Source organism: Chroicocephalus ridibundus, chromosome 2, assembly GCF_963924245.1.
Source record: "Chroicocephalus ridibundus chromosome 2, bChrRid1.1, whole genome shotgun sequence".
Taxonomy (NCBI): domain Eukaryota; kingdom Metazoa; phylum Chordata; class Aves; order Charadriiformes; family Laridae; genus Chroicocephalus; species Chroicocephalus ridibundus.
Window position 1 is genome coordinate 126,686,521 of NC_086285.1, and position 22,477 is coordinate 126,708,997.

General features: G+C 36.8%; 1 protein-coding gene and 1 non-coding gene across 2 annotated transcripts in view; both read left to right on the forward strand.

Annotated features, from left to right (window-relative positions):
- Positions 1 to 22,477, forward strand: part of LOC134511988 (lipoxygenase homology domain-containing protein 1-like) — a 143,817-nt gene that overhangs the window by 80,331 nt on the left and 41,009 nt on the right. Inside the window, exons 23-30 of the mRNA XM_063326878.1 lie at positions 3,698 to 3,849; positions 6,579 to 6,657; positions 8,203 to 8,334; positions 8,823 to 9,004; positions 10,062 to 10,148; positions 14,486 to 14,618; positions 15,988 to 16,127; positions 21,269 to 21,521. Of these exons, the coding sequence (XP_063182948.1) occupies positions 3,698 to 3,849; positions 6,579 to 6,657; positions 8,203 to 8,334; positions 8,823 to 9,004; positions 10,062 to 10,148; positions 14,486 to 14,618; positions 15,988 to 16,127; positions 21,269 to 21,521 (1,158 nt within the window). The remainder of the gene's footprint in view (positions 1 to 3,697; positions 3,850 to 6,578; positions 6,658 to 8,202; positions 8,335 to 8,822; positions 9,005 to 10,061; positions 10,149 to 14,485; positions 14,619 to 15,987; positions 16,128 to 21,268; positions 21,522 to 22,477) is intronic.
- Positions 8,563 to 8,664, forward strand: LOC134512378 (U6 spliceosomal RNA). Its single transcript, XR_010070112.1, has one exon. It is a non-coding gene; the product is annotated as a U6 spliceosomal RNA (small nuclear RNA).

Sequence of the window (22,477 nt, forward strand, 5' to 3'; positions counted from 1 at the left end):
AATTCAACAACCACCAAAAAAAGGCAAATTCAAAGCAACACCTTCTGTCCTATCTTTAATTCATGTTTTTCCCCCCTTTTTAATGGGCACTAGGTGATCACTTTCAGTTTCACACTATGTTGGCTTACATCTGAAACAGAACTTTTATAAATAGGATTGGGAAGAGAAAAGGACAGCAAGGTTGAATTGAACATCTTATTTCAGTAGATTTTTGTTGGGGTATGTTGTTCATCTGAGAGTGATAATGGTCCCAAACTCACCGTAAGAACTTTTACCCCATTTCCCATCATCTCCTGTGTTATGCCTTCCTTCGCTGGGGTTACTTTGTATGTTTTTGTTTCACCTATAATAGTGGAAGTCCTTTTGCTGTGACTACACTGAGCTTTAGATTATGCATCAATAGATTCAGCAGATTCACCTGAAAATACTGACTCAACAAACATTAGGTATGTTTCTAATTTTCAGTGTCTGTCACCTTTGAGTATTACTTGTATGCGTAAAGCCAAGCCCATGGTTAAGTAGACAAATGATTCCGGACAAAAGCAGTAAAGATAATTGTGAGCACTGTGATTTCTAATCCATCCTACATAAGTGATCAGATCTTCAGACCAAACTCTTCTGATTTTATTCACGCAAGTAGCCTTTTGACTTCAACAAATCTGCTTATACGAACGAGGTATATGGGCAAGGCAACACTCTAGATGAATAACACAGAGTCTTACCTTCATATCCTAACTCCTTTAAAAGCAAAAATGCCGTTGGCTAAATGCCAAAGAGTCACCTGGACAGCTCATTTACTTTCAACTATCTGGATCTCCAGCAAGAGCAAGTCTGTGTCACTACACCGGTTTTAATGCAGTTATGTTGTCTTTCTCCAGGCAGCGCATATTTAACCACCTTGAAGAAAGAGATGAGATACATTAGGGCCCCATTCTAGAAAAACTCTCGATTTACTTCTTATCGTCAAACATGAGCGATGCTGTCATTTACAAATACTTTCCCAGCTCTTGGTTTACATGATAAAAAAAAAAAAATATCCCAGGGGAAGTCCCTGTAGCAAAGCAAAATAGTGTTGCAGTGAAATAAAGTTACTTTTCAGAAAACAGTTTTTTTCAGGTATCACCCCCATGTAGTAAAAGATTAAGAGAAACAAAGACATTTCAGAAGTTTATAGCAATGAGCACACTTTTATTAGCAGCCTGATACAGCCTTTATTATTTAATGAATCCTTTTAGATATTAATTTTCTCAATCAGTATGCAAACCCACCCTTTAGGACCCTTGTTCCAGTGATGTGACCTTTTAATTTTAGACATACAAAGAAATAGCTATATAAGATATCACAATATTTGAATTCAGGCCTTTTGCTATAACACTCAATATGAATAGCACCAACTTGTGAAAAGAGCTGTAAGAAAAGCTTAAAAATAAATATCCTCAGAACACTTTTTTTTCCCCTGCCTGTTTTCCTATCACCTACGCATGAAAATAAATGACAGCCTTAGCTTCTGGATTCTAACAATCATTCTCAAACGTACCAGAAATTTCTCATAATTATATCTTTTTAAAGGATGTACAGTTTGGCTAAATTGGGCCATTTCTACCTTCGAATAAATTTGATTCAAGAAGCAAACCGTGCTGAAAATACCAGGTGTTTCCAAGATCTATACTCAGATATTTGTGTATCCTGTGATGTAGTTTAGACTGAAATACGTATTTCAGACTTGAATAATGTGAATTTCAGTGCTCTCTGGCTTGTATTGTTAATTGTCCTTCTCATTTGCTCCTTGGTTTCATGTCTGTCTAAAGCACCATTTCCCTTCTTCACACACACGTGTTTCCCAGGAAAGCAGGTGCTGTACAGCCAGCCAGGTCCCAGGTAGGAACACGCGGCAGAGTGAAGCTGGAAGATTTTCTCCAGCATGTAGCTGTCACATAGTCTAGATGTTGTCTATATCTGCTTTACTGTGGCAGCAATGAAGGCTGTGGGAGTTGGAGTTGAATCGTTTGGAGTAGTCAAAGATAGCTCAGTACTTGCCAAATGTTGGATTTTAAGGGTGCTCAGCCCTTAAAAAAAAATAAAAAATGTCGGTCTTGAAGCTTGTGACAAAAAAAGTTCAAGAGATGACAGATGCATTCTTGAATACATGCTTAGTATGTGTGCATATTGCTTATTACTCAATCCGGAATGTGACTTTGCATTTTACAGTGTATAAAATGGTTTCCTCCTCCTGAAAAATATTAGAAAGATGTGTTTTACAAACCTGTGCTCTTGCAGGATAATGGCTTCTTTTCTTAAGCCAAAGTAATGATGCTTGTGGTTGGAAGCAGAGGAACGTGCAGACCGTCTAAGTTTAGACTCCTAACTTTTAGTATCTATCCCTAGAATATATGGGAAACCATCATGGGTGTTTTCTACAGCACTTGCCTTTTCCTGCTGACTACATAAAGATCATATTCCTAATATAGCCACCGAAGTTAGATTACTGAAGTGACAGCACCGGCATTATACCAATGAGCACAAATTTATTATTGTAATCTGAGTAAGAGCAGACTTACAACACTAAAGGAAAAACAAACCGAGCCCCCAGAAAACCTTATTTTTCCTGGCTTCTTGCTAAAATGATGCAAATAACCATGAATACTGAGATTGTGACCTGCTTCTGTTTAAGTGTTTCCTTGTTTCCATTATAAACTAAAATAGACTAAAATAGGTCATTTAAAAATGAATGTAGGAGTTTTCTATGAAGTTTCCTCAGAGTTAATGCAATCTGGTCTCACCTGCATCACTCCTCTGTATAAAGTGTCAGAAAGAAGCAAGGAAGCAGAAGCTCCACATGGTGGCCACAGGTGTCTCTTCTAATCGCTATACTATTACCGCAGCTGAGAAAATCTGGAATGCTTTCCCTTAAACTCAAATTTCACTTGGCTGATCTGTATTTGTGGGTTATTGTACAGTACATGGCAGGTTCTTTGGAGACCGATATAAATTATGAAGATTTTTTCTATTTATATATTAAAGCCGATGAAAGAATTTTTAATTCATTAGTTCTGTTTCACATTAATGTGTTTTAACTTCAAGAACATTGTAATAACATTATGGTCTGACTAGTGAGCAAGCTTGATAGTCCTGATGTGTTCCTTCATGGGGAGATAATTGCATGAGTTTAAAGCTTAAGACAATCAGGTCGCAGCTTTCTTCTAAGCCACTTTATGAGTGTAAGCTCCCATTTCATTTCAAAGAGAAGATGATACACACAGAGGGAAGGAAGGAACAAAGAAAAATGAGTAAATAGTCTTAGAGGGCAGAACTTAGACTTCCCAAAGAGCATGTAAACATGAAGTATTTCTTAGAAAGGGACTCCCTACCTTAGGGGAAGGGGGCAGGACACAGGAGATGTTGTGCCCCAAACAGCAGCCAGTAGTGCTGATTTTCTGAGACTGGTGTTAGGGCGGAACAAATCTGTATTCTCTGGATTGCCAAACAGGGAGTGATGCAGCAGGAATGTATTTTGCTTATGTATGTCACCAAGGCTGAAGAGACCTGTGATCCCTGTTCTGTGACGCAGTATGGGATTCAGACAAAATTTGCAATGCTTTCTACCAGGGTTTGGTGCATAATGCAGATGCTGGGTAAGAAGACAGGGATCATTTGCTCCTGCTGACTTTTGGTTTTTGTATGTGTATTTTTTCTGAAGTTGTAGAATATGCAATCCATATGCACACGGGAGACTTGAAGAAAGCAGATGCCACTGGTGAGGCCTATCTTTGTATACAAGGAGAAAAGAGTGACTCGGGAAAACGATGGCTTAACTCAAGAAACAGCCTGATCACTTTTGCTAGAGGACAGGTAAAAGAATGAGGAAAAATGTAACTGGATCTGTGAGTGTCTTTTTGATAAAACTTATGTTTATGTAAAACCTTTCATAGACAGAGTATCAAAAATACTAATGTTTTATATTCCATATAGACATAATTTTCTCTTGTAACTAAGAGGTGATTGTCTCCATAGGTAACATGCTGCTTTTAAACATCCTCAACATTGTGCAACAGTGAAACAGTTAAATTGATGGAGTAATGTTGAGTTGGACTAAATATACTCTAAAAGTTCTTTTTTAATATTACAGACTTTTAAGGCCAGGGCGGTATTAGTTCTTTGTTAAAATACGCCTGGTTGATAGAACTGATAACATCTCTGTAGGATATCTTGCCTTTGTACCTACTTCAGACCATGACCTTTTCTTGTTAACTTTTCTGAACACTAATGTCAGTGTTACAAGCAGAGTTTTATTTCTTCATGTTTCCAATTCTCCCACACACTTATTGCTTTTAAACATGGTAAACATATTCTTGCTTTTTGAGGCTTAAAGAGCTTTTCCTAGAAGAGTAATTCCTGGAGTAGTTATTGGCATAAGAACAAAGTAACTAAAACAAATTTCAGATCAAAAGGAAATATCTATTTCAGAACAAAAGGAAATGTCTATCTGATACTTTACTAGACCCTGCTGTTTGCTCTGAGTTTAGGTTTGGAAGATTTTTTATTTTTGTTTTAAGAGAATCATAAATTCGTCGCAAAGTACATAGACATCTTCTTTTGGGGAGGACAGGAGGGAGTATTTCATTGCTGCCAGCCAGCCCAGGTTAGTTTGTTCTCTGATGTAGAAATCTGGGGAAATCTGCTTGCACTATGCTTCATTTATTCTTTAAACTTGCCTCTGTTTATTTGATCTGCTTTTCTTTTCACTTCTAAAGATTCTAGAAGACACATTGGTTTTTGCATGAAAACCAAACTAAATTTTTCTTAGTCATTATGTCCTTTGTATTCCTGTATTTTCTTTCTCCATCATGGAAGAGGATGTGCATGCCCAATGTCATGTTTGTCAAGAACTGATCAAAATGATAGCTATAACTGAAAATAGTAATGACAGGATAGTAGTGCTCATCTGGCTTCAAGAAGTAATTTAGGAAACGTTACAGATTAATCTTTTTGGTGATACAGATAATAGTTATAGATAATATGTCTTAAAGATAATACCATAGAGAAATCTGAACAGCAAGACTGCTTGCTACAATGGATAAGGTATCAGTACATATTGAGAGAGGGACTGATACCTTTTCTTTCAAAAAACTGAACTGTCCTGAGCTTTTTTTTAATTCTTTATTTTGTAAGAATATGTGTTAAATTTTAAGAATAAAACTTGTAGAGAAAAATACGCAAACAATACAATTGACTTCTGTGAATACTCATTCCAGTGGAAATATAACTCATCTGCAAATTCACAAGAAGTTTTTCTGTATAATCCAGATTACGTGTCAATTTTTGAATGTGCCAGTGTGGGAGGCTAAATCCTTCGTCTGAAACTCTAAAGGGCTTTTCTATATCCTGGGCTATAGGCCCCTAATCTTCTTCTTTATAGAAAAGATTGCAGGTTACAACTGTTTGCGTATTCATTCTCTCACAGTTCTCTTTGCTCCAACTTGCTCTCAAATGCCTAATTCTCTGCTCTTAGTCTTTGTTCTTTTTTTCTATATGACTCTTGTGATAAATGTCGTTCTCACAGGTAGCATGAATTTCTGTAAGTCATCGTACTTGGCAGCAACTGTGGGAACAATACAAGTTTTTTATTGTTTGTTTTCAAACCCCCAAACTGGTCCTGAACTTCTGTCTTCAAATTGCATTTTCAACCCAGTCTTTCCAAGACAACTGCTTCTGTCTACAACCAATTAGCTCCTGAAGTCACAAGAAATAAAACAGGTTTACTTGTGGAGATTTTATTCTGCAGTTGGATTCCCAAAAGAGTAGATGAATCAATTCATGAATAGTATGTTTCCAAATCGCAGTGTCAGTGTGCATACTTATGTGAGTTTTCCTATTGATAACGAAGATGACTGCACCAAAAAGACGACAAACATGTATATGCCAAGGAGATGAACATAGTACAAAGATTTACAGTAGCAAAAAAAGGGAAGATTACATGAGGTCTATTCATCATGCAAGTCTGTTGTATGTGGAGAATTTGACCTATCACAGAGATGGCTTCAATGAAAAATCCTTTTCCCAATAACAAAGTGGTTGAAATCTTCCCAGATACTATTCACTTGACTCCCATTTTCCTGCCTAATTGCCACTAAATTAACTGTGAATTTTAGTGAAAATGAAATTGCTTCATATTTTGAGAATTATTAGACACCTATTGTTTATCACTTTCATTGGTTCTGGATGAAATAGATAGTAGTTTTGACACAGGTAGTAGTTGATCTGATTTGGCTATTTCATTCCGTGAAGGAAGGAAGCACTTTGTTGCTAGTGTGTGTATCTGATGTTTCTAAAATTACTTCATATCAAATACAGCAAGATTTTGAAAATCATAATTCATAATATTCATTGGATCAGAAAATATCAGTTATAGCATGTAATGTTTAATTATGAATTCAAAGACAACAGAACAGCATGAACAAGATCAATTTGCTTCCATTAAGATACAAAGCAATGACACACAAGGCTAAACTGATAAATGTTCAAAAGAGGATACATATTAAGTTTAACTAAAATGTTATTTAAATATTTTCGTATTACAGGTGGATGTGTTCAAAATCAAAGCAGTATACCTTGGCAAGTTGAACCAAGTTCTTGTTGGATTTAAGAGTCTAAAAAAAGGTCAGCAATTTTTTCAGTTCAAGTACAGTAATAATAATACAGATTATCACATTTAGTAAATCCCAGAACTTCAGAAATAGCTTAACTTTAAGATTAAAAATCAAAAGCGTTTTTTAAAAGTTCTAGAAAATTTAAAATTGGCCTCAATTTTCTGCTGTTCATTATTTCGGTTGGACTATACATGTCAACTACTCAGCTTAGTTTTACTAAAACATGCAAAGGATTCGCAGCAAATGTAGTGACACTGTAAAATGGTAAAATTATGTGTGAAACCTTTCTCCATAAAAGCTACTATGTATTTGTGACTACAGTCCAAAAAGTTTTGGTTTTCAGGAAGCAATATGACATCATGCTTTTGCAATTTTTGACATTTTTTCTTCCTTTCCATTTTTGGACAATGGACAATTTTTTTTTTTAGGACTAAATTCTTCTAGGTAAAGATAAGCACAGAAAATCAGTTCATCAGATTAGGAAGTGGAACATGGAAGAAAGGCTGTTCTGGCTTTTTTTCTTCTGACCCATTAGAAATATATTCTTTTTTAAGGGATTCTGGATATGTGCAGTTGAGTAGCAGGCGAAAAGGCTGCACTTCCTGCAGCATTTTTTTTCTTGTCCTCTTTCCAAACAGCAGCTGTTGGAGTTAAAGAAAATTGCAACAGCAAGAAACATCATGAATTGATATTTTCTTCTATTTTGGCTACAATTTTGGCCTGGCAGTTTTTAGAGGCAACAGAGCAGAGTCTACAGACATCTTACTTCTGCAGATAATGTTGATAATGGAGATATGATTGTTCCAGAGCATGATAAACTGAGTCTCTTTTTCTTTTATCCTTATCAAAAAACAAGACTATAAGATGACCCTGTAGGTTAAACTCAAACTTGAAAAGAAAAACTGATTTGAGGATTTCCCATTTATTTCCTAAATGGTAACGTTGAAATGAATGATCAAACTTTCATTAACTTCACCAAGACTTGGAGTATAACCAAGCTTACCAAGACTCCAATGTCTGAGTCTTCAATCACTTTGTTTCCAGAGAATCATCACAATGACCTCAATCAAGAGAAAGCCTTCAGCTGAACTTTGTGCCTTATTAGATAGCACAGAACCTCACCAGAAATTAAGTTTTGTGTTGAGTGGATTTTCTGGTGGCTAATGTGGTAGAAGTCTCGATCCTATAAATAGGACGTTTATAATATCATTTCCTATCAGGCACTTCTTGTGTCTAGAGATCTCATACAGAATTTTTTCCATCCTTTGGAGCACTAATAGATCATTACATTAAATCTATCCCTAAGTTTATTTTCACAAGGTCTGTGAAAATTTAAGATTTCTTCACTATATCAAATATTTTGGACTCTAGAGGAACAGACAGAAACACATACACACACAGCCAGTATATTTTCAGAAGTCTCATTTGCCTAAGAAGTCCTGCAAAAGAAAACATTTTATTGATTTTCTAAAGATAGAAACTTATGACTGCACGGGCAGAACATTTTGTTGCTTAAAAGGTATAAATTAAGAATGTTCTGTTTATTTTCAATCAGATGAGTGGTTCTTGGAAAAAATTGTTATAAAAGAAGTCCTCTACCCTTTTTCTGCACATGTTTTTGTTCACAACGACTGGATCAATAAACACTCCAAGAAAGATTTTGTAGAAGTGGCAATTCCACTCAAAGGTAAAACCAGCAGAAATGCCCTTGATTTGCATGAATCCTATTGCATGGCAGAGCAGAACAGAGCTAGCACGAGGCTACTTCACAATGTTAGCTGAAACGAGCATTGGCACCCCAATGGGGAGTGGCTGGAGCCTGAACCAAGGTGAATCATATCTTCTGTAAACAAGGAACAAGAAATTATGCCTGGGATGCAGAAGATGGAAATGGCAATATTGAAAGAGTCTCCCGGTGCTGGCAGCATGTATCCTGTCAATGGAACAGTACAGAGGAGATAAGCATGGTCCCTGCACAAGTGTGACATGGCTTCATGAAGCTGCTGGCCTGGTTTTCTACACCTCCACAGGGTTAAATGAGTAATGGGGGTTTTGCTGCTTTGTTGCCTTACTTGCCTGTGCTAGGTCCAGCACTGCCAGCCGACGTAATTTTGTATCTTTTGGCTTATGCTGCCTTAGACATGGACTCTGAATATATGTTTGTTTCCAATGCAGAAACATCCGTGACATCTCTTCTCACAAAAAATTTTGATACTAAAAGCAGAGGACGATGGCAAATGTGGGTGCACTGTATGCAAGTACCAGAAGATGTTCCTGATATTCAAGTTGTCGTATTTGGAAGAAAAGGGAAATCCCCTGCACAGAAAGTTCAGAATCTGAACAATAATCCATTTTTAGTAGGTTTCTTTTTTATTTCACACAAATCTTACCAAATAATTTCAGTAAAGTAAGGGTTGTAGCTGATGTATGTGAAGTTGTGTGGAACTATTTTTTCTCAGAGTTGATGTTTATACCTCCATGTCTTAAATAAACAGCACTTGGAGAACTTCTCACATGTGGGCTAATGTATATCACTTATGAAAGCTCTCTTGAGCAAATGACAACTTGGACATGAAAAGCCTCATTAACTTTGAATTAAGACTAGTAGGTCTTAACAGTAAGGCAGTAAATAACGAAGCTATTCCATACTTCCTCTATGCTTTACTTCTCAAACCTCAACTAATCCGTGTCTCACTACTATGAGCTTGGTCCTGGGCAAATATCAATTCTGTAGTTTGCATATGAAGTTAATGGCAGCTTCTGGACAAGTGTGTGAACCTGGGTCACCCCTTTCATAAGTTTTTTATTCTCAAACACGGAAAAAAAGTCATAACCCATCTTTTGCAAAAAGGCAATATAAACATCGCTTGCTTAACTGCTGTGAGATGAAAAGCCACAAGCAGCAATGTATGATATGAGTATGGAAACCAGACATCCTTTCTTTTGAGTGCTAAAATAACTGAGAACACAACCAATAGCCAGGGCTAAAAATCATCTTGAGTTCAACATTTCAGTTCAAGTTTGAGAATAAAGATGTGATGGAGAGGAGGTAAATAGGAAAGTAAAGAGAAAAAAATAGTAATATGAATTTGGCTTGGAAATACAGAATCATATTTCTGTATCAGAAATATGATATGAAATATGACCAGAAATACAGAATCATTTTCTGGCTTTTCATATGTTGGCCTAGGCTCTGCAGCCAATTCTCCCAGTTAAAACTAAATATAAATTATAGTACAAATGTGAGTACAAATTAACACTGAATCTCAATGGTACTTCCTTGCCCTAACATTAATTTCCTTGACTAGTATCTTTACCTATTTTATCTATCTTTTCACCTGCCCTTAAAGTATGTCATCCAAATTGCTGCATACAACATATAGTTAATTTTTTTTTTCTTTTTTTTTCTAACAGCTGACTGTTGGTGATATTGGAGATATAACGAAAGTTTCCTTTGTGTTATCTGGTCCGTGCTTGGGAAGAGGAATTAAACTTCACAAGGTATTCTATTCTACACTACATATCAACTTGTATTCTTCATAATGTCAGTAAATATCTTTTTGTTGGGAGACAGATTGTTAGCTTTGCTTTGCACCACACTAGCAAGGTCATGTATCTTTTCGCTCATTTACCTGGTACCTTCAGATGATTGCCTACAGCTTCCAGATCTCTTTGTGGGCAGATCTACCTTGTTTGCGCTTGCTGAAGTGCCTATAGCTGTACCTATTCACTGATGTGCAGATACATTCTGCATAGCTCATCACGACCTGGAAGGCAGTGTTTTCTGCTAATGTTAGTATATCTTAATCCCTGCATGGAAATACCGACCGTCTCTTGACACAGAACAACCTACTTGTGGAAACCAATTAAGCTGATACTTCAGTATTCATTCGTTACAACACAGTCATCGGTGGGCCTTAAATATCTGATTCTCGTTTAATATGTACTTAAGATCTCCCATAAAATGCAATGGAGAAATGACTTAATGCTGTCAATCTTATAATTCAACCAGATTTTCCACAGGGTGGGCAGGAAGATTGAATAGAAGGGTGTTGGGCCTGAAAATACTTGGGCCTTGGGGAAATACTTAAACTAACCCTACTATGGATTTAAAATATCAAAGGATGAGTCCCTAAATGAATACAGTCCAGAAACTGTTCTCTTGGGAAACGCTAGAGACAGCTGCATTCTGGGCTAAAATTTGAATGGGTTTATGGTACTTAAAGGAACATTAAGTCTGAATTTATGAGCTCTTCTGAGGATAGAGGAGGAGTTTATCTTCAGATTTGCTCCCCAAATGTGTTGTCAGCTAATTTTGTTGTCTCAGTTTAGGTTACAGAATGGAAAGAATAGATAAGCAAAACTAATTTCTCATTTTAAATATGCATCTCCAGGCCATTTCACAAGGCATTCCAAAAAATAAGTTAGCACTACCCTCTCTATATCCATTTTGTGATTATGTAACATAAGATTTCAGTCTCCAGAACTGATGGCTCAAAATATGGCAGAAAATCCATAAATGTAATAGTTTGCTTTCTTTTCAAAGATAAGCCTTTGCAAATGGCTGAGTGGTTTTTGTTCATACTTCTAAATACTTCAGAAGTTATTTAATAATTGGTTTATTTACTAATAAGCTTATTTACTATAAATTGTTATAACCTACAAGAAGTCAATAGGTTGCTATAGACCTATGTAGTCTCTTCTACTGGTGCACTTACAGCCCACAACATAAGCCGTGATAACATCTATTGCTTGTGCCAGTAGTATGCTTATAGCATCTATTACTCATTTATTATGTCTGTTTATACATTATTTATACACGGAAGCATAACCTAAAATGTGTCAAGTTGGTTTCACTTTAATAAGACTCTTTCAGTGCAGTAAAAAACAGAGATGCTGTATAGAAATAGAAAGACTTCAGGCGGCAGTCAGTATGTGTAAACTCACTATGAACCAATGGTCAAACCCAGCCCCAATTGAAAAGAATTCCCTTCCTTGCTTTCTCCTTAAGTGAAAGAAATAATAGCCAAAGTTCATAAATTTCACAAAAACGGATTACAGATGAAACTACAAAGGCTAAAAAGGAGATAAAACCCCTACGTTCCTTTTGCTCCTCTCTGTTTTCTCTGTTCCGGTGTTTACAGCAGCTTTAGGGTGCTGCACCTGGGGAGGAATAACCCCATGCACCAGTACAGGTTGGGGGCTGACCTGCTGGAGAGCAGCTCTGTGGAAAGAGACCTGGGAGTCCTGGTGGACAACAGGATGACCATGAGTCAGCAATGTGCCCTTGTGGCCAAGAAGGCCAATGGCATCCTGGGGTGCATCAAGAAGAGCGTGGCCAGCAGGTCAAGGGAGGTCATCCTCCCCCTCTACTCTGCCTTGGTGAGGCCGCACCTGGAGTACTGTGTCCAGTTCTGGGCTCCCCGGTTCAAGAGGGACGGGGAACTGCTGGAAAGGGTGCAGCGGAGGGCTACAAAGATGATTAGGGGACTGGAACACCTCTCTTATGAGGAAAGGCTGAGGGATTTGGGTCTCTTCAGTCTGGAAAAAAGACGTCTGAGAGGGGATCTTATCAATGCTTATAAATACTTAAAGGATGGGTGTCAGGACGATGGGGCGAGGCTCTTTTCAGTGGTGCCCGGGGACAGGACAAGAGGCAATGGGCACAAACTGGAACATAGGAAGTTCCACCTAAACATGAGGAGGAACTTCTTTACCCTGAGGGTGGCAGAGCACTGGAACAGGCTGCCCAGAGAGGTGGTGGAGTCTCCAACTCTGGAGACATTCAAAACCCACCTGGACGTGTTCCTGTGTAACCTGCTCTAGGTGACCCTGCTCTGGCAGGGGGGTTGGACTAGATGATCTCCAGAGGTCCCTTCCAACCCTATGATTCTATGATTCTATGATTTAGAGTACCAGAGTTTTTCCTGTTGATCTCCTACGGCTTTCTGCACAGTTCTGTAGAAAATTATATAACCTTAGCTAAAATGTATGTCTTTTCTGTAACTTTTGAAGGTTTATGTACTATAGAATGAGTAATTTTTACTTGCTTAAAAATAGAGTTTCTAGCACTTTCCAAAATAAAATATGAAGTATTTCTACTTTTGTATAAAATATAGAAACACGGTATGATTTGGAGATAAAGTTCACACTTAGATGTGAACTTACAACTAATAAGAATTTGTAGGTACATTTTATTTTAAGTCCAAAGTCTGCATAAATTTACACATCTCATTTTTATGAGTCCAGTTTCTGCAGGTCGTCTGCCTGCAGATGCAGGTAACCCTTACTCTAATTTTAATACAGATAGGAGTTTGTGATACTTATTGATATTTAGTTAGGGATGTTTATAGTAATGGAAATTAGGAAGGATATTTTTGTATGAGAAGTTAGACATGTAGTGTGAGAAAATTCAGTTCTTGCAATTGCAAAAAATGGGTAAACTGTCTGCAATTTTAGTGGAATTTAATACTATCTAAAGAAAAACACTGTTTATTCAAGTAATTAATGGTTTAATTCTGGAAATGGTCATGGGGAATTGTTTACTTTTATCTGGAAGCTTTGTGCCTGATCTTGTGAAGCACTGGGCACAAAGCATAAGCAGTAATGGAAAATGTTCAGTAATTACATTTCTAGGAACACAAGGGCAAGATAGTCTGATAAGATTTTTCAGAGTGGAACTCTCAAATTCCTAATAATTTCAATTATATAGTTCAACTATATAAATATTTATGCATTTCTAAGCTTGCACTTGAAGTCTATGTAAGGAAATCTGTACTTAGGATTTCCAAAGGGTAGTATGTGTATCCTGTACAATGAGCCACAAACTTTTGTTGCTGCCGCTGGTGTCAGTAGTGGTAATAAGTCACCACAGTAATTTGGGGAATCCCTGCCTAATAATTTCACTTACTTAATGTCTTGATGAAATTAAGTTTTTGTTTTCATTTTGTTTTGTTTTTAATGTCTTGGATATAATATTTCTATACAAAGAGATTCTCAAGGCTGAAAAAGCCATTTCTGCAAACTTCTAGTCATTAGCTATGTATGACGTTCACTCCTGCATATAAGAGTTCCCAGAAATGTTCTGCATGTGCTTGATAGCTTGTCATTCTGTATTTTATAACCTGACCTAGGATGAAGTTTGCGATCTGAGTTGCCCTCCTGTGACTCTGATCTCCACATTGACTGTGTCAGTAGTTAGGGTAGGTCAGCTTCCAAGCCTGTGCTTCCTCAGTTTTTTTGGAGGGAGCACACAAAGTGTTCACAAATTTGGAACCTAATTTGTTCAGTCTCCCTGGGTATTTAAAGTCAGGTGGAATGAAGCCGGACCTAAGCTCACACCTTCTATTGGAACTCATTCTTCAAATAACTTATTTCTACGGAGATGCCCAAAGGCCACTGGACAACTAATTTCTGCCAACTTTGAAAATCCTGGCTGAGACACAGCAAGTCACATGTAAACAAATAAAAAGCAGCAAAACAAGTGTTTTTTGCAAAATGGGCATACCTGTTAAGATTGATGTAGCTGTACTCATTCATTTGACATTCTGAAATTGCAGCTATATACAGGTCAATTTAGCCTGTATCCTTCATTGGTTCTCTACAAATGGGTCCTAAGCCTGTGTCGATATGCAGTGAAGAATACACCTGTAAACATCAGGCTGCAGAATCAGCGGCTTGCAGCAACTACTGCAGCTCTTATGCAGAATCGGGTAGCTTTTGTAAAGCGTGTGCAGGCATTAACAATAGGAAGAAATGTCAGTTTCATTTGGGTTGGAAATAAGAAATGAAACAATTCAGATAGATAAATGAATTTGTTCTTCTGATTCTGCCTGCAGCTTCAGCTAAAAGACCTGGACACTAAGCAAGAGTTGGGCTTTCACACTGAAGCCCAATGTCTGTTTGGAGAAGATGGATCTGAGACTGTGACAGAGCTAGCAGCGGTCAGGCCAGACAAGCCACCACTCAGGGGTACGCTGCTGAACTAAAAAATAAGCACTTGAGCAAATGCAGACACACACACACACACACACACACAAAATTGTGAACTGCCTCATGGGATGAACGCAATGGTCAAGATTGCAAAGCATTGTAGGAATATTAAAAAACACTCAAAATATTTTTTAAAATTCATTCAACATACCTGTGTAAATCACATAGGGTCTTTAATAACGTGTATTGTTAAAGCATTTTTTTCTGTTTTAAAGCAACTGGTACGTATTGTTTTCACTAGGCTAAGTATGAATTTGAAAGTCTGAAAAATACGCAAAGCCCAATTAATATGTTTCTGTTGAAATTTTCAAAAAATGACTGATTTCCACTCAGTGAGGGACTAAATCACAGATTTGAAAAAGGCGTGTGCAAAGTCATAATGGCACAAATCACAAAAAGAAAAAACAATCTTTTTTCGAGATTTTCTTCAAGCCCCATTTGTGCCCCATAAGCTCTGTTTCATTTCGTCATTGTATTTAAAATATGATAACATCTTCCTTTGTTCTGATTACTTTTTATAAAATATTTAGAAAAGAATTCTCATTCATTATACTCTATGAACAGAAGTCTTGGATAAAATATTTAAAACTTTTTGCATTTAATATCTAACTGAAGGCTAGACTTCAAATGGAAATATATCTTAACAGTCTGTTATAACATTTAATTCTTCACAGAGCTTACAGAACCCATAAAAAAAAGTCTTCTGTCATGCTGCCTCAAGGAATCTGTACTGTAGAACTCATCAGCCAAAATTCATGGCAAGCCATCCTTTGTGGTGAAGAATAATAACAATGTATATCTGTATGAATAGCTGAGCCAATTCTCCTGAACATATTCATTGATATTGGCCATAATTATCAAAATGACAGACAAACCGAATGTATCTGATCAAGAACAAAAAGTGGATTTCATTTGTTTTGTTTGTGTTTTTTGCTTTGGTAAAATGTTGTTGGAGTTGATCCTAACGCGATTTAAGACCTTTAGGTCCTACAGGAATTCAAGGCTTTTTACAAAGCCTGATAAAATCGGTGTGATTCTTTCAGTTGATTTCAGTGACCACTGGATAAGACTCCAGAACTATGACATTTTATTTTTCTGTAATGTAAGCATGGATTGTAGCATTGATTCATAATGGACGTTTCATCTCTAATGCTGTACAGTGCTGCTGTGAGGTAGCTAGCAACCTATATGAAACTCAGATAGAACATTAATGTCAATTACTATAACTTCTTTCCTTGGTCTTGAAATTAATCTGCTACCTAAAATAAATTGGTTTGTAGTGTTTGGTAATTACATTGCTAAATAGTCTGATTCGGTAATATCTTGTGTTACTGACTTTTCATGACAGAAGTTCTTTACTCGATCAGTGTTCATACGGGAACATTGCCTGCGTCAGGGACTGATGCAGATGTATTTATCACAGTATTTGGAGAGCACGGAGATTCCTGCAAAAGGAGACTAAGACACTCAAATTTGGAAAGGGGACAGGTTAGTACCGAGTTATTTTCCTTACATATTTGCTTAATGCGTTTGATTTTATTACTTTCTTCTAATACCGTATTTCTTTTCAGTTATCAAATGCAAGCATCGATGTTACACCGTGGTAACCTATGGAAAAGATGTGTTGCCTACTAAATAGACATTTTACCTGAACTGGGGTTGCAGTTTAAGAATAGTTCAAGTACCAATAGATTTAAAACCCACAAACCATTAGTAACTGTTCTTAGAAACTGGAATTTAACCCTATGGTATATAAAACTCTGTGGCTTAATTTTCAGTTACTTGTGAGGCGGGTATAGAAATATCAGGGCTATTTCCTGTGACTGCTTTTATTAAAAGATCTGTCCAGATAAAGTTGAAAGAGACATTTTAAATGCCTGAGCTACTATATGTTAAGTAATCCATTTATATATAGAATTGCAAACAGGTAAAGCTGCTTGTAAACATACTGTGACTGCTCAAGATAAATCCTAGGAGAGATTTTCTGGTCAACCTTTACTCATTACCATATTAATGATTATATTTACACAACATGTTCACACGTATCCTGGACTCAGACCAGACAGGATTTAAAGAGACTAGATAGGATTTAAAGAGACCTTTCAATTGATCAATTGATCCTGTACCTCCAGGATCCTCTATACTTGTTTTGTACATTTCTTAAGATCTCTCATGGCTGAGATGCCATAACTTTCCTGGGCAGCCTGTCCCACTGCTTTCCTAGCCTTGTCCTTAAACAATCCTTCCTTCATTTGCTTTGTAATGTCAAAATATTTTCTTGAGCTTAGAAACATAGAAACCAGCCATGTCATCCATGTGTTCCATAGTCATTGATAATTCTTCTTCCATTAATTTGTGTAAACTGTTTTTAAACATATGGTGAGCATCCACAATCTGCTGTGGTAGTATGGGCTGCACTTGATCTGCAACGTGTGTAAAACTTCCACACACTAGTTTCATCTGATTTCCTCTCTTTTACTGGAAGACACAGTCAATGTTTTTTTTCCTTGTCACCTTCTCTTTGCCATTCTTGCTTTTATAGACGCCTGTCCTCTGCGCACTTGTTTCGTCAGTAGATTGTTCACTGTTCCTTGTGTAGAAGAACATCTCTTTAATCATTTTTAGTCATCCTACTTACACTTTCCTAAATCTTTTTCTGACCCTCCAGCAATACATTCGCAACCTCTTTAAAAATTTGCCATCACCTCCTCTGCTTCTCTTTTTTCTTCTTTGTCAGAGCTCTGTTAGCTTAGCTCTAAGTACCATCTTCAGACAGCTGTTGCTCTAAGTGGACTGTGTGATATAGTGTATAAAGCACTCACAAGCAGGATGCCTACATTAATTTCTAAGATCAGTCACTGGTTTACCTGATGATCTGAATGTTTCAATTTACCTTCCTTCTGTCCCTCATTTCCCACGGTAAAATGAAGATAACCAATAACTTCGGCAAGAATGAAAAGAGGTAAGCATATATCCCAATGAAGTTTACTTCCCTTTTCATTCGCTACTGAGGAAAATTAAATACATCTTTAAAAAATATGCATAATCTCTCCTTTTCGTAGCAATAACCTGGTGCTAGATTCAGAAGAGTATTTAGTATCCTGGTACCTAGTGAAATTGCTATGGGAGATATTTAATAATTTGACCATAGTCTTCACACTTGAAGTATTAGGCATGTTTTTCTTTCCTTTTCTTATAGTCTTTTGCAATCCCCTTTTTTTTTTTTCTTTAAAGGTGTCATTGTTTGCAGAATCCTGCTGCTTTAATCCAAACTGTGCTATTAAAATATAAGAGGTTTGTTGATTGCCTGGATGATATTATTAAAGATACAGGTTAATTCTTGGCATTTTTGAGGGCAAATGTTTATAGGCAATTAGAAGAGTCAATAAAAGACATAAAAGTACATAGTCTGTTATATAACTTGGAAAAAAGGTCTAGAAAGAAATAATTTACACAGCACTTTCAAGCTGGACGCTAATAAAGAGTCAGTGACACAGCTGTTATTGTTAAAGAAATCAGAGACACTATATAGAGCAGTAGAGAAGAATGCTGAGTGTCTTCTCAAGCAGATCCTTTGTTTTAGGTGAGCTATTTTTGTACTGTGGGCAATGAAAGTTTTCTTCAGCCTAGATATTTTGTGTGTTCACGTCCTTCATTGTGCAATAGGATCTTGGGAAAGGATTGAGCAGCGAGATGGCAAAATGTGCTGATGATACTAAGCTATTTAAGGTAATAAATACGAAAGTTGGTGTCAGAGATTGCAGAAGAACCTCATGCAGAGTGACTGGGTAATAAAATGACAGATGAAATTTCATTGTAGGTAAATGAAAAGCAGTGGCTGTGAGGGGGAAACCCCCTTAAATTTGCATACAAAATTATGGGCTCTGAAATGGGAAAGTGACCTTAGCATTAGGATAGCTCTGCAATGACGTCGACCCAGTACTCAGTAGAGGCAAAACAAAAGGAAAACAGAACAGATCAAATGTGTAGGAATTATTAGAAAAAGGAAAAAAGCCAGACACCCCAAAGTAGAAAATACAGTCATGCCCCCAGGTAAGTTCTCTGGTGCAGACGCATAATAGATGCTGTGTTTTGTTCTGATTCATTTGTCTTAAAAAGTGCAAGAAGAACATCAAGTGATATGAAGTATCTTCCATGCAAGCAACAACTAAGCAAACAAGTACTGTTTGGCCTGGAAAAGGAATGATGAGAGGAAAGGAGAGGGAGACAAGAAATACAACATGGCATAGAGAAAATGAGTAATGCTATTTTCTCATGAAATACAGGGGCTCGAGAGCTTTAAATGAAACCTGCATGTTTCATTTAAAAGGAGGTGGCTTTTTACACAGCCCATAATTAATACATTTTACTTTCTGGCACGGGATGTTGCAGATGGTAAAATGCATGTTGGTGCAAAAAGCCATTGCACATTGTCATGGAAGACAACTTTCCACGGAGGGCTGTAAAGTGCAAAGACACAATCTCTGGCTCAGGAAATTGCTAAAGCCTGAGAGACTTTATATTCAAGAAGCATCTCTATATATTTGCCCTGTTTTTCAACTCTTCCCTAGAAATCTGTTATTGGTAGTTGTTGGCAACAGAATTCTGGACTTGATGGATCTGCGGTCTGTCATACTACTACCAGCCTTACAGTCTTTTTACATAGAAGTAGATTAATAAAAAAGTTGGAATAAGGTTTCAGTGAGAGTATCAAAGACTAGAAGGTGAAAGGAAGGGATGTAAAGGGCAAGCTGTCTTGAGAGACAAGATTACGTCAGCAATATCCCTGGAAAATATGGAATGGACAGGTAAAGAAAACAAAGTTAAGGAAACTTGAGATATGGAAAAAAGGGATCTCTCTTGACTGGTAAAGGACTACAATATAAGGAAAAGTTAGTAAGACAGAAAATTGCAACAAAATGTAAGAAAAGAGAGTAAAGTTGATTTAATTACTGCAGAAAATAAGGCTGGTTTATATTTATTTAAGTAATTGCACATTTAACTTTTTCACCAGTTTAATGGGTCAAATAAATGGGGATTGCAATTTTGACTAGCTAACACTTTATCTAAAGCAAGACAATTTAAATAAAATCATTTTGGCTTTCATTAATTACACTTCCAGACGTGTGTTTAATGCAGTTCCAAATATCTTTATACTGAGGGGAAAAAAAAGAAATGTAATGACATCAACCAAAAGTACATTCTTGTTAATGCTGAGAGAGTAGGCAATTTAATGTATTATTATGAGAATTCGTTGATAACAATGGGTGATTATGACCACTGTTGTCTAATGACTGTTAATTATTATCACAAAGAATGAGACTAATGATAGGTCCCTTTTTCAGACAGAGTTAGCTGTGAAGGAACATGAATATTAGCAATACAGGCTATTTCCTCTAAGTCAGGGGTCATGTAGACTGACAAGAAAATTATATTTGGCTCAGAACTACAAAGAATAAAATTAAAAAGCAATGAGTGCTCCCAAAAAGTTATTTACAAGATATTCCTCACAGCTAGATCTTATTTTGGGCTACATATGCATTACATGAAGGGCTATAACTTGCCATAGTAACTGTGGGGAGATCACGGATATAACAAGGTAAGAATGCTGGAAGTCCTAAGGCTGTGATAGGAATAATAACTCTGATGTTTTCTTTTTCTGAGCACATTGTAGAGAATAGTCTGACACAGACAGGAGAATCGACCAGATGACATAATTCTTTCTAAAAATCATCTCTTCCTTTGTTGCTTTCTGATCCTCATGCTTTTTCCTGCCTGGTGGCAAATTGGTTGGCAACAAATAAAAATTATAGCGTCTGTTTCTACTATCCATCTGGGTTTTTTTAATGTCACCCACAGACATGCCCATGTATCTACCCACCCACTCATATTATCTCTTGCACGGAACACATTCATTCTCTCACTCACATAATTTATTCATCCCAACATGCACTAGTGCAGTTGCCATTTAGCTTTTGTTTACTGGTAGCCGTAGCAATATTTAAACAGATGTCTATTTACATCCGAAGAGCACATCAATTCTTGCTTGTACGCGTGCACAGCCTTAGTTATAGTTTCTAATGTCAGTATCTTCCTTTGTTTGCATAGTCATCAACAGTGTCAGTATTTCTGTTCAGAGTTGAATAATACGACGTTTCCCATTTGAAAAACAGGACGTCTTAGAATGTAAAAGACTTTGAAATGCTTAAAAATAAAATGCCTTATCTAAACCAAAGTTCAATTTACTAGGCCTATCCTGATACTTCAGGCACTCCCTTTGTTTCAGTTATGAGGATCGGTTGAACTTCAATTTTCATGAGGCTTCTGTAAGTAAATTTGTGATCACAGGTTTCTTTCTACCCAAAAGAGTGGAATGCTTTTTGTAATAAAGCCTGGGATGCAGTGATCATGAACAAGGAAAAATGTACATATTCAAGGACCCATATATTTTCTGAACAACGTCTTCTAATGTGAATATCAGCCTATAATATCTTTGTTTACTATCAGAAAGGAAAAGATACTTCAGCACTGAAAGGAAATCTGTCTTTCCAAACATAGTCTTCTTAAAGACGGACAATAAAATGTATGGTTTAATCACTTTGTTACTCATTTTGTATTTACCTGCTCAGGTTTGTATCTCTGAAATGAGAGCAGTGGACCTTGGACAGTTAAGCAAAGTGCTTGTTGAGCACCATAATGTGGGTTACGGAGCTGGATGGTACCTGGACCAAATTGTCATCCGTGAATCAGGCAAGACCGATGGCCAATACGCATTTCTTTGCCAGCAATGGTTAGATAGTGGAGTTGGTGATGCACAGACAGAACGAATGTTGAAACTTCTTGGAAAAGTCAGGAAAGAGATATTGACAGGAAAGATTTATGGTAAGGTCCAAAATCATCTTCAAGCTTTTGTTTTAATTGTAATTCATATTATTTTTCAGGTTATTTTTAAGACTAAACACAAAATACAGAAATAATGTAGCTTAAATGTGAGTTGCATCTCTCACACAAATTGTCTCTCCAAACACTTTCAGAGCTGGTAAATACAATTAGAATGTTCAGAGAAGAAAGGCTAGAGCAGAAGGGAGATATTAAGTGATGGAGGCAATGAAGGAACTATGTTTTTAGTGGAGGCTAGAAAAAAGCTGAAGCAGAAAGAGGTAGGTTGTTCCATATGGCAGTCAATGCAGAGCAGAAGGCTCCTGCAACAGTGATGAAATCACAAGAAGAGATACAAAAACTCTTTTAGCAGAATGAGATTTTCCCGTATGTTCATATATTTGCAGAAAGCATTTGCTTTTATTTGCAGTTTTCTTTTTTACTTACATCAATGGCACAAGTTCTTGCAAACAGCTAGTTGACCTGAACCCAATATCCTATTCGAATTGTTTGATGAAAAAACGACCAAAATTCAGAAACAACTTAGACACTGAAAACATAAGTCTTTTATGCTTTGCCAGGGTACTGGATTTCTTAGCTCTCTCACGTCTGTTTTGAAGAGGTGTAAAATGTTGGTTTGGGTCCATTTATGAAATCTGAATCAAAACTGGTAGACCAAACTATGTAAAGTTTAAATAATCTGAAGGTGTGAATTTGCATTCGGTATCAGCAGTTTTGTAAACTGATCTTTATTAATTTCTATGCTCATGCATATTTCATTTTATGCTCAGAGAGTTTTATAATATACATAGTTGCAGACACAGTTAGTAGTGTGTATCCTTATATTTAGCTACCTGTACTTAGTCCACTGGCGAATATCTTATATTATCTAAGGAAACAGAAAAATAATGTCGTTGAGGCAACAGAAAGACAGAATACCTTGGAAATATAAGCATAGG